Source organism: Pinus tabuliformis, chromosome 2_1 (genome assembly GCF_031772625.1).
Source record: "Pinus tabuliformis cultivar Carrire ecotype Pingquan chromosome 2_1, CPIR1, whole genome shotgun sequence".
NCBI classification, from domain to species: Eukaryota; Viridiplantae; Streptophyta; class Pinopsida; order Pinales; family Pinaceae; genus Pinus; species Pinus tabuliformis.
The window spans coordinates 387,487,057-387,499,735 of NC_142299.1; the positions used below are offsets into that span (position 1 = coordinate 387,487,057).

At 34.9% G+C, this 12,679-nt stretch overlaps 1 protein-coding gene across 1 annotated transcript; it reads right to left on the reverse strand.

Annotated features, from left to right (window-relative positions):
• Positions 1–111: 111 nt before the first annotated feature.
• LOC149200487 (ER-bound oxygenase mpaB-like) lies at positions 112–895 on the reverse strand. Its single transcript, XM_089400956.1, has 2 exons — positions 420–895; positions 112–337 (listed from the first exon to the last, which is right to left on the reverse strand). The coding sequence occupies exons 1-2, from the start codon at positions 872–874 to the stop codon at positions 112–114; spliced, it is 681 nt and encodes a 226-aa protein (XP_089257082.1). The 5' UTR covers positions 875–895.
• Positions 896–12,679: the final 11,784 nt, after the last annotated feature.

A 12,679-nucleotide genomic window follows, 5' to 3' on the forward strand; every position in this document is an offset into this window, starting at 1 on the left:
GGTTTTTTAAAAAAAAATTATTAAATTTTGTTTGTTTATAAAATGACAAAAAAAACTCATTCTATAGTCTAGTATAATATATAACATTATTCATCATTAAAAAAATTATATTCATAAAATCGATGCTCTCATTATTAGCAGGAGATCCAAGGTGGCGTCGCCGATCTCCCTGTTGGAATCTGAGTACACCATTTTCTCGGCTTCGTATTGCCGGCTGAAGATCTCCATTCCCTCCACCGTGTCGGGAATACCTCGGATGCCCATCCGTGTGCCGATGTCACGCCACACCACGAAATTCGCCAGCGTTTCTTTTTCAGTCCACTCCCGGTAACCGAACCTGCAAACGAAAAAACGAAGACCCCTTTAAATTTCTGTGAAAAGCAGTTAAATGCACCGGAAAAGAGAGTGAGCGAACGTACTTGGAGGCAAATCGCTTGGGCTCCAAGATGAAGGTGGAAAGCGTGTAGAGAAAATCTTGGTTGGAAATGTTGTAGCGGCCGTGAATGAAGTTGAGGCGGCGGAGTGCAAGGGATCCTCGGGGGCTGTCAACGTGATTGAGGAGCATTTCCTGTAATAAAATGTCGGTGTCGTCGTATCGCTTGTTCACGGCTGCTGGTGAGAACTGGCGAGTGGCGGCCAACAGGTTGGATATGGAGGGTATGGCGAAAGTCTTGAAAAGGGCAAATTCGATAGCCTTCTTGCTCAGAAGAGGGAACTCCACGTAAAGTGTGAGCTTCGACAGAGCCACGGCGTCGCGGATGGGATCCATTGATGAAATTAGACGCAATCGTCTGTGCCTGAGGAGATTGCACACGCCGACCCACAAGAAGAAGGCCAAAAGGAGAATCATGGCGGAAGATTGTGTTTCTACCATTGCCGTAGGTCTAAGGGAGGGATGAAAGGCTTTGTTTGCGGATCTTGACAGTCGCCCCCTGCATTTATCATCGCAGTAGCAGGACGCAATACCGAAATGTGTGGCAATTGTTAAGCCAGCTGTGAGTCAGGTTGGATTTATTATTTCTCACCTAAATTTTCATACTTATTAACCGATATCAGATTTATATAACACAAGAAAAAATTGGAATCAGAAAAATGAAATTAAAATTTAGAAGCCATGCTCAGACATTGAAACACTAAAGTTATTGATAATTAAAACTGCTTAGTCTCTAAAGCTATTATAGCACACCAACTCCACTGTAAAGTCATACTAATAAGTTTTGGTTGGTTATTGACTGTCAGTAGTAATTTCACTTTTCAAGTTGGTTATTGACTGTCAGTAGTAATTTCACTTTTCAAGTTTTAAGTTTAGAAATTATTGATGTACGGATTATCATTCAATTTTTAAAGTTTCGGAATTATTGATGTGCCAACTAACTTCAGTACTTATTAATTTTCAATGTTTAAAAATATTAATTTATGAACTATTAATATTAATTTTATCTAATTTTGATATATATTATAAACCAGAAATCAATAATTGATTTATTCAGTTTTCATCCTATTTATTTATTGAAAATCACTTTATCAATTATTCAGTTTTCATCCCATTTATTTATTTATTTATTTATTTATTTATTTATTTATTTATTTATTTATTTATTCATTCATTCAGTGACAAGCCAACCGCAACGCTGAGCTTGTCACGACTCCTCTTGGAAGATGTTTTATAACCATATATAAATTCTTCTTCCTCCTACGTATACTACAATGGCAATCAGCCATATATCTTTCCTCTGCAGATATTGTAGGAACTCTCCCTTCAATCTGTATACACTCATAAAACAAAACATTAATGCCTTAGTCGAGTCGTGCAGACTGTATTACAGAAGTGATATGTCTCTAGGTTGCGATCAGATTTTAAAATACCTCCCAAATTTGTTCTCAACGTCACCAATAGCACACCCATTTTCTCTCAATGTCTGTTCTCTTGAGCTTATGGAAAACCCATCGTCAATCTATCATCTCGAGTGGTACATCGAGAGAATCTAGAGAATGGGACTATAACTCCACTTTCTCTGAACGATAAAATCATTAATCCTGGTCCTCTTGACATGGATTTACAGTCTCTTCATAGAGACAAATAACTTCTTCATGTTTCAATACCAATTTCTAACTTCTTCCCCTTTCAGTGTCAACTTCTATCTTCGATTTCTAGAACCTAGTCTTTTATTACAAAAAGTGCTCTTTATTACATTTAAAGAAATACCAATTTAAATGATACTATTCTATCAACCGATATTCTTAGAATCATTCTAATCAATAGCACATGATTTGAACCCAATACTTCTGGTTCGTTGAGACTTCATTTCCACCGCCATTGCCAATTGGACTACCTCAAACAAACAAATCTATACCAATTTTATAACTTAAATTTGTATCATTTTCTAAAAAAGTATTAATCTTTTAACAAGATTGGATATTGTGATTTCTATTCCAAAAGGAAAATGGAACAAGCTCCCATTACATATAGTTTTTGGAGACTAACTCACTTTTAGAGAAAAAGAGGGAGCCTATTCCCGAATACCCCAAGCATTGGATCCAAAATTGCCGAGATACTACATTCTACTTATATTGTCTTACAAACTGATTAAACAAAACTTTACATTTACAAAACATGTGTAAAACTTATGATAATTGCCGAGAATGTTGCAATAGAATCACTGTTGTGATCTTATAGAATTGATTGACTGATGGTTCTTACTGGGACTTGATCCTGTTGCCCTGGAAGTTTAAGTTCTCACCAATTTAGTTTATGATGAGTCCCTTGAGATGGTTGATTGATTCCTAAAGGTGAGAACACTTGTTCTTGAGCGAATCAATTTCAGTATTCTAGTCATTAAGCTGTTTTTTCATAAAAGAATTCTCTGGCTACGTTTGTTGCCTTATTTCCTTCACTGTTTCACGGAGTTGATCTATCATATATTTGTTTTCTCTGCACACTATGCACTTGTCATTTTGGGAAGCTCTATCAAGAGGATTCATTTCCATTTCTATGCAGAGGGATGAAAAAAATCTTCTCTAATGTCTGGAGATGACAAGGGATAACTTTGGTAGGTAGGAGGAAGTGAGATCCACAAAGGGTGCTCCATGTTGGAAGAGATTGATAAGGATGGTAGATGCTGAGAGTAGAGGCAGAGAGCAACTAGAAGGTAGAGATATCAACAGAAGAATGTCGGGGGAGTTGGATATAGGGAAAGCGGGCCAATGAGAGAGGGAGAGAAAGGAAATTCGTTGTGTAATGGGCTGATGCACAATGGAAGTTGTAGAAGCAGGGAAGAAATCAGGACTAAAAGGGGAGAGGGAGCCATGATAGAGGATAGACTGAGGGAGCCAAATCAGGATGAAGGAAGAAGTGGAAAAGAGGCAGATATATAGGAGAAGACAAATAATAATCTAAGGAGAGGATAAGGGCGAACAAGAGTCACGCGAAAACTGAGGGAGCTCATCAAAATTGGAAAATAAGTAGGAGCAGGAGAGAGGTACGAGAAGGATTTGAGAGAGATTTGAATTTAGAGGAGGAGGATTATTAATATTTTTTGGTCAAATTCCTATCCATAAATCAATGTGACATTGACAGGATTGGACTAAGTAAGATTTTATGGAATTGGAATATGTATAATATCATGGTGAATATAAGATTCACTAGGAGGTCATGCCACTACCGAGTTGGCCTGAGTATCAGCTAAGTTATTGTTTTCTCCCAGAATGTGCTTGAAGGAAACTTGACCCAAAGTTAATAGATTTTTTCTGATTCTTGTTATGGATTGGCTTAGAGCAACATTTGATGGGTTGCTCCTTTTAGCCATAACTTGAATGATTATAACTGAGTCACCCATTATGATTGGATTCTGAATATTCCTTTTTTTTTTTAGGATCATTGTGCCCAACAACAAACCATAGGCCTCTACCCTATTGTTTGTGTTTTTTCCAAGTCCCCATTCATAGGTAATAGGGTTAATTCCACCTGGTTCTAGGAGGATGACACCTACTCCTACTTTGCCTGGATTTTCCTTTGAAGCGCCATAAAAAAAGGCAGGGTTGCTTTGAATTTTTCATCCAAAGGATGAATTCTTCATTTTTTTAGCCTTATTTTCCAATTCTGAAGTGTTGGCTTTAAATTGGGAGTGCTTGGCCATTTAGGCCTACTAATTGCAAAGTTGTTCCAACTTCTCTCCTCTTGTTCTAGTTGATTAGTATCAATTGGTTTCATTCCTTTTGAAGATAGGAATTTAGATGTAAGACCCCAAGTCATAGACAATACTTTGTCAATGATTAAAGGGTAGTCATTGAAAATTTGTTGGTTTCTTGCTAACCAAAGCTGCCAAAATAGGAAGGAAGGGAGACTTGTCCAATACCTTTTGATGGTGTGCTTTTTTTTTAAGAGAGTAAGGGTATTCCATTTTCCAAGTTGTAAAGAACTCATTAAATGGTCAAGGTATATTTAGACCAATCTCCATGGGACTTACTAGGAGGTTCAAACATTCTTTTTCAAAGGGGAAGTTGAGAAAGAGGTGTTGAATGCTTTCTTCAGCCATTAAGTACAAAGGGCACCTGGAAGGCCCTGAAAATCCTTTTTTTGAGGTTTTTTGCAGTTAGGACTTTGCCTTTTAGAAGAGCCCAAATGAATATTTTTACCTTTGGAAAGCTTTTAGTTTTCCACACTGTTCTCCAAGGTGCTCAATCTTGTTTATCTTGTTGTGCTTGGATGGTCAAATATCTTGATTTCACCATATACTCTACTCCATTAGGATCCCAAATAAATGAATCTTGAGAATCTTGATTAACTGGAGCACCTCCCTTGAGAAGAATGATTAAAGAGTCCCATTGTTTTTTGAGATTTTGAGGGAGGATGGGGATCTTCCAATCTACCCAATTGTTGTTTTGTCAAAGAGAGATTACTTCCAATGTGCTTATTCCCTTTGAGCTCATCCATCTTCTTAAATTTTGGAGATTTGAATGAGTGGCTAGGAGAGGGTTCCCCATTATTTTATCTTCCCATAATTTAGTACCTTTACCATTCTTAGGGAGTTTATATGTGTGCTCCTTGATGAGTGGGAGGACTTTTTTGGTTAGTTTCTAAACTTGAGAGCATGGCATGATCGGGGTTCCTTCTTCCAGAAGGAGAGATCAAGCATGATTCATATACGTAGATTCCAAGACTTGCTTCTACCAACAATCCTTCCCTGTGATAAGCCTATATGTTATTTTTTCCCCTAGAGCCAAATTCAAATCAGCAAGGAGTCTTATGGACATACCTCCTTTTTCATATGGCAAGGTTACTTGATCCCATCTTACTAAGTTGAACTTTTTTTATTCAAATTTCCCTCCCTGCCATAGAAATCCCTTTATTATTAACTCTATTTGCTTGCGTATGCTAGCTAGTGCTAAAATTACTATAAATTGATAGATTGGGAGAGATGTGAGCATTGACTTAATTAAGATCACTCTGCTTGCTAAATTGGGCCAATTCATCCCCAATTTTGTACCTTTTTTTTCATTTTCTCAATGTGGATTTTCAACAGTTTTGTCTTCATGATTTCTTTAGATATGGGGGGGCCTAGATAGAGGAAATGACTCCATATTACTTGAAAGGGAATGTCTGAAATCTGAGATATTCATTGAAGAGTGCGAGGAGGCACGTTCCAACCATAGATTCCACATTTTTTTTTGTTTAGAAGTCCTCCTGAAACCTCCATGGAATTATTCAACACTTTTTTTAATCCTTCGGGCTATTATGCAAGAAGCTCCTCCCGTCATTAGTGTAACATCTGCAAATAATGAGAAATTGATGCTTTTGACTCCAAAGGTTATAGAGAGCCCAGTTAATGTGTGTTCTCTTATGCTCTTTTCAAGAGTTATGCTCAACACGTATGCCATTATTAGATAAAGAAAAGGAGATAAGGGGCATCCTTGTCTCAATCCCTGAGAACTTTGAAAGAACTCACTTGACCTTCCATTGATCATAGGGGTGATCCATGGTCCTACCGTGCAAGCTCTGATTACTTCTATTATCTCACTTGAGAATCCAAATTTCTTGAGGACTGTTGATAGGCATGATAGATTAACTTTATCAAATGTGTTGGCCATATCTAATTTTATAATGATGCCATGTTGTTTCCTTGATACACTTGAGTGCAATGATTCTTGCACTATCATAATATTGTCTTGGATCTGTATATTAGGCACAAATCCTCTTTGATTTTATGAGATAAGATCAGGGAGGAGGGGCTTTATTATATTGGCTAGATTTTTTGTGATTATTTTATAAGAGCAATTACACAAGGAGATTGGTTGGAATCGACTAAAAGTGGAGGACCTTACCTCTTTTGGGACAAGAGCAAGGTAAGAAGATTTGGTGAAACCTCCAGAACATTTCTTATCATTCTTATAAAATCTTTTTTGATAATGTGTCAATTAAAATGATAGAATACAATGGAAAATCCATTGGGGCTAGGAGCTTTGTTCAGATAAAGGTCCCACATTACTGATTGAATCTCAATTTCATCGAATTATTTAGTGATTTTAGAGTTGTTTTGTTCACTTAGTTTATTGGGAATATGCTGGATGAAGGTTCCATAGTCTGAATTTGTTAATTCTGTTGTTAGAAGCTTTTTGAAATGGTTGTAAACTTCCTTTTTCAATGGTTCTTGACCTCTTATTTATCTATCTTCTTCTGCCTTTATACTATCAATCTGATTTATGATTCTACCCATCTTTGTTAAATTGTGAGAGAAGGTTGTGTTTTTATCTCTTGCCTTCAACTAGAGATTGTCAGATTTTAATCTCCATTCCTCTACCTCTGCTATATTCTCTCTGTAAATCTCAATCTCCATTCCTCTACCTCTGGTATATTCTCTCTGTATATTTCCAAATAAAGTTTCTTTTCCTAAAATTGACTCTCTCTTTTTTTTTGTTTCTTCTAGGTGTTCTTTTGATTCTTGAATGGTTTCCAATTTTTTTAATAATTCTGCCTTCCTTTTTTTAATCATTTTATTTATTATATCAATATAAATATGTATAAAGGAAATTATCAAAAAAATATTTCCATAACTAATGGCGAACCTGACAAAATATTTATATAAAAACTATTTAAAAAACAACCCACTGAAGTTAGTCTAAGTTAACCCGCATATAAGATGCACATAATGCACTAATAACATTACATTATTCATAGTCTCATGCACATAATGCACTAATAACATTACATTATTCATAGTCTAACCAAGCGGAGGAGTTGTTCAGAAAATTATGAAAATTTAAAAAAAATTAGCAAGAATTTTTGTAAATCCAAGTTATAGTAATTAAACTTCAAAATTTTAGGTGTTTTAGACATTTTTAATGGTGCCGAATCTATTTCTACCATAAAAACACGATTTAAACATTACCTCTATAAAAAAATTTGAATTTTTTTCCATAAATTCCAACCAATTTTGATTATTCGAACAATTGCTCCACTTGATTAGAGGACTCCGTTACATTAAATTAGACTCCATTACATTAAATTATCTTACAAACCATAACGGCATCACGCTGTCTAATTACTTTAATAAATACACATAATTTCTGAAGCATCGCTTCCATAACAACCCGCTCACATAAACTTTCATATGATTGAAATAGTCCTCGTCATGACGTTTTTGGGCGCTGTGATCATACCCACTGCCGGCAGGTTTTCTAACATATTAAAAATACAAGGCAATTTTTTTTTTGCTTTTCTGTTTTAATAATGAACTTATTAGATAAAAAAAATTTATATTAGTTTATGCTAAATTAAACCCTGATCACTCATCAATGCCGTGATAAAGTAAAATCATGAAATTAAAACCTACCGAGCATAACTGTTATAACAGGTGTCTCGCATTCTTAATATGGTCATCAATTTGTAAATGTCTCTACGGCTAGAAGTGAAGTCTCCTGGATATGGCTAGAAGTCTCTTGTTCAAGTCTGTCTGTCATTTCATATATATATAAAGGTTAGATTATAAAGTTTAATTTTCAATGTTTTTATAATAGTGATTTAAAAAATAGTTTTTTGGATTAATTTTATTATAAAAATTGGGTAGACATTTCAAACCAACAGGACAAAGTGAAAAAGTTTTGAAAAAAAAAAAATTCAATATCTTTTATAATAGTTTAATATTATATGTTTGAGAAAAAGAATTACAGTCATTCTACTATAATTAAATTAGATAAATTTTGTAAAGTTCCAATTAAATGATTGTTATCAACATTGAACTTATTTGTTTGAATATCATACGAAGCATGGTACCAATTAAATGTAAATAAATAAAATTAAAAAACAACATTTACATGAGAGATTGATGATAAAGATTACTTAAGTGTAAAGTAATTTAATTTTTTAGTCATTTTATGATTTAAAAAAAAAATTAAAATTAAAATCAATTTCAAATTTTTAAATTTATATAATGTAAACAAATTTATTTTTCAAGATTTTGAGGTAGTGTGTATATATATATAGAGAAGTTTTAATATTTGATTTATAATAATTTAATTTCCATAAAAAAGATGGTTATTTTCAATCTTGGCAAGATTTGAACCTATAACTTAGAAATACCTAAACTCTCTACAAACAAATTAAACTATACTTTTTGAGTGTGTTTTTTTATTATATATATGATGATGATGATAATGATGATGATGATGCTTAACGTCCACTAAGGCCAATGTGGTCTATCGGACCTCAAGGAAAGAGAGTCTAATTGTCATTCTTAAAAATCTTGTTTATGTGATCAAAGAGCATGGAAAGAAGCGTTCCAAGATCGCTATACTTGGGTTGGCTTAATAAGTCAAGAAGATTGGAGGTGTGACTGATGATAGGGAATTGAGAGTGGGTGTGGGAAAGTGTTGGACAATCTAAAAGGAAGTGCTTTTCATCTTCCACCTTCTTAGTATCACCAATCTAACAAATTCTATCTTCTGAGGGAGTCTTCGGAGTAGACCATCGTCCGGTCTCACTCTGAAGCTCATGAGAGTTAGTTTTAATCCTAGGCATGTTCATTTTCTTCTTAGTGCTGGTCAACATAGCGAAATAATTCTGGTTATCGAGGGTGGGGTTGATCACCTCCTTATAATACCTTAGCTTCATTTTACCCTCCAGCTCCTTAGCATCCCACATCTTGTCCTTAAAACTGGAGGCAATAGTATCTTTGACACTATCCTTGCTTCCTGTGATGATCTCCTCCTTAATCCCCCAAAGGTTGAGCCAACACTGAGCATCCTGATGCCACCCTTGCTTGAGGTGCAGGTTTTGACTAAAGTTAGAAGCAATTTTTGGGAGCCTCTTGGATTCCATATTGTGAAGTTTCTTCTTATACATCAGATATCTAAACATAGTTTCACTTTCAATGGGGGACAAGCCAGCTTCGATCAAGAGGGTAGAATAGGGAGTATTCCCCTTGATATTGAGGTTATAGGTTATGAATTTCTTCTAGATCATCTCAATCTTTCTCCACGACTCCCTAGATATACTGCACCCCCAAAATTCACATTCGTATAAGATAACAAGGGTGACGAGAGTATTAAAGAGGAACTTTTTTTTACTCTAGATGTAAAGATCAACTGACTTACAATTGTTTTCAAGCTCATAGTAAGATTTACAACCTCCAATAATTCTTTTCTTGGTGCTATAATTCGAGTTTAGCTGACGGGGAAAGTCAATATCCAAATATTTATAAGAAGAAACATGCTCAAGATAATGGTTATCATAGACAAAACTACCATGGGTGATCATTTTGGATTTAATGATCATGACTTTAGTCTTGTCGGTATTGAATATCATATCCATCTTGGAGAAGTAGACATGAAGAGTCTTAAGCTACTTGTCAATGTCATTGTGGCTCCTTACAAGAAAACTAATATAATCAGCATAAAGGAGAAGAGTAATGATAATACCAGCGAGCTCGGTACCTTTTCAGCCCGTAGTTTCCAAACGCTCATCTCGTTTATTGATGTAAATACCAAAAAGGGTAGAAGAAAGGGGACAACCTTGCTTAACCCCGCTATTACATTTAATATCTTTAGACCACCCTTTGTTGGTATTAATCTTGGCAATGATAGTCTTGTAGAGGCAGATGATAACAATACTTAGTTCAGGAGGAACCATGATCTCTTTAAGCATCTCCCAGAGCTTATCTCAGGGGACAGTGTTGAAATATTTTCTAAAGTCCACAAAACAACAAAAATATCGGTTTCACTATTGTGACATTCCTCTGTGATGATCCTAAGGGTGACAAGGTGGGCAATAGTCGAGTGATGTCTCTTAAAACCAACTTTCCCTTTAGATCTTTTAACCTGGTTCTCACGCCAAAGGCTAATATTTTTTCCAGAATGAGTAGATAAAGTTTGGCTAGGATGTGGCTAATCATAATGGTCATGTAGTTAGAGGGAACACTTTTGTCCCCATTTTTGAAGATAGGCACAATAAGGCTTTGTGTCCAAAGCTTAGGGAAGCCATGCTTTATAGCCAAATTAAGAAGCTTGTGGAGATGAGGAATGATGATATATTTTCCCATTTTAAAGATCTCAACTTGGTATCCTTCAATATCTTTGGCTTTCCCATTGGTGAGCTTATTAATCCCAAAATCTACGTCTTCTAGAGAAAAAATATTATCCTTAACAAGAGTGTTTAATATGGTGTCCATGGTGTCCAAAGAGTCATGCAACTGCTTAAGATAGTTATCCAAATTTTCTAAGGGGATAAGATGATTATATTTAGTTTTACGAACAAGCACATTCTGCCAAAACTTTACGGGCGCAACTTTAGAAAGGTGGAGAAGGTGCTCTTGTCTCTTATTAATATATGACCTCTTTTTCCTCTTAATGAGATATTTGTATATACTTATATTCTAGAGCTTAATTCTTTCATTAGGGGCATCTCTGATTGCTTTCCAAGAAATTTTACAGTCTTTGTCATACCAAGGATTGGAATTTCTATTATTTTTCTTATACAAAGTCTTATTAGAGAATTTTCTAATGGTGGTGGAAATGGTAGTAGTAAAATGGTAATAGATTTGATCAATGTAATTATTATAAGTCATGAAGTCTAAATTCCTTTCCAAATCCCTTAAGAAAAGGTCGACCTTACTTTTTATTAAGTGAATGTGACTTTTTCTTTCACTGTTCTCCTACATGTGGGTGGTATTCATAGTAAGATTAAGGGATAAAGACAGAATCTGTGGTAAGAGTTAGGTTCATACCTCTTAAGAAGCTCAAAGTTTGTAATATGGTTGAGGACATGGATGTCAGAGATCACATAATCCGCGATGCTGCTACCCAACCCATGTAAACAAGTCATCTGACTGGAGAGAGGCCATTTATTAATACCATTGCAAATGATTATTTCCTGAAAACTATAAAGTTTGAGGAGCTCGGTGTCGAATAAGTTCTCGATTATATCTTCAGATTTTCTCTTGACTCTATTAGCTAAGTGACCATCTTCATCAAGCCACAAGGGGTTAGGGTTAAATTTTTTTACTTATCATAATATCTTGATTAGTAACAGTCTGAGCATTAAAGTCCCTAAGCAAAAGGATATTGCTTTCATTCCTTAGGTTGTAGATGTCTTTTTCTAAGGTATTTAAAGGACAATCATTATCCAGTTTATTTTCTTATAAGATGTAGAGTTGATAGGGGCAAAATACAAAATTACAAGGAAGATCCTATTGGTTGTAGAATCAGAGATTTCGATCCAAATGTATTGATTTAAGGGGTCGGTTTTATGAAGTCGGTTATGAGAGGAAACAATGTTCCTAATATAACAGGTTATACCACAAAAACCTCTCCTAGAGGATTTATTATTCCATACAGGCCAAAGAGTGAAAGCGTCAAGGTGAGGGACCCTAGATTCGTCATGTTCCCAAGTTTCAACTAAAAGAATAAGATCAATATCACTTGGGATCCAACTTAACATAGGACCTTTACACCATGGAAAACCACGACAGTTCTAGGAGAGGATCTAGAGTGATGTTATTTCCTATTTATCATTTGTGTTTTGGGACTTTGTCTCTAATGATAGATTTTCTATTCCTAATGATTGCCCATTTCCTTTCTTTTCTTGCCTCCTTGACTTTTGGCACTTCTTTTGTAAATTCAGCTTGGTCTTCTGGAATGGGGTCTTTATTTATAAAGATTCTCGTTCCTTTTAGGCTTGGGGATTTCCTAAGTATATCTAATTTATGGTCATTAGCACTAACCTTGACACGGATTAGTCTATGTCTATGCTCAAGTATCTTTCCTACCCTTATTGCTTCGGTGGTATAAGTTGTTTGAATTTGAGATTTTAACTTAATTGTTCTTTAACTAATTCTAATATGCCTTCATTGTTTTGTTCTTCTATACCAACAATTATAAGGTTGAGTACAATTAGTTTATTAATTTCTTATTTTATGTGTTTAATATCTAATTTATTCTCTGTGTTATTTAGGGTTGAGTTATTACGTATTTGTTCTTTTAGATTTTTAATTTTATTTTTCAAAGTGTCATTTTCTTTAACCATTGCTTGTTTTCTATGTTTGATTTATTGAATTCTACCTTTCATTCCTTGGAGTTGAGTCTCGAATGAGAGAATTTTATTGTCTAACGATTTGTGGTTATTCAAGCATTGTAGTTAATTATAGTTTAAAATGGTTTTCTCTTTCTTCTCTTTGTCTTTCTAAAGATT

Coding starts and splice junctions, on each gene's coding strand:
- LOC149200487 (XM_089400956.1), bottom strand. CDS start 874: ATGGTAGAAACACAATCTTCCGCCATGATTCTCCTTTTGGCCTTCTTC. Junction 338..419: donor CCCAAGCGATTTGCCTCCAA/GTACGTTCGCTC, acceptor TTTCGTTTGCAG/GTTCGGTTACCGGGAGTGGA.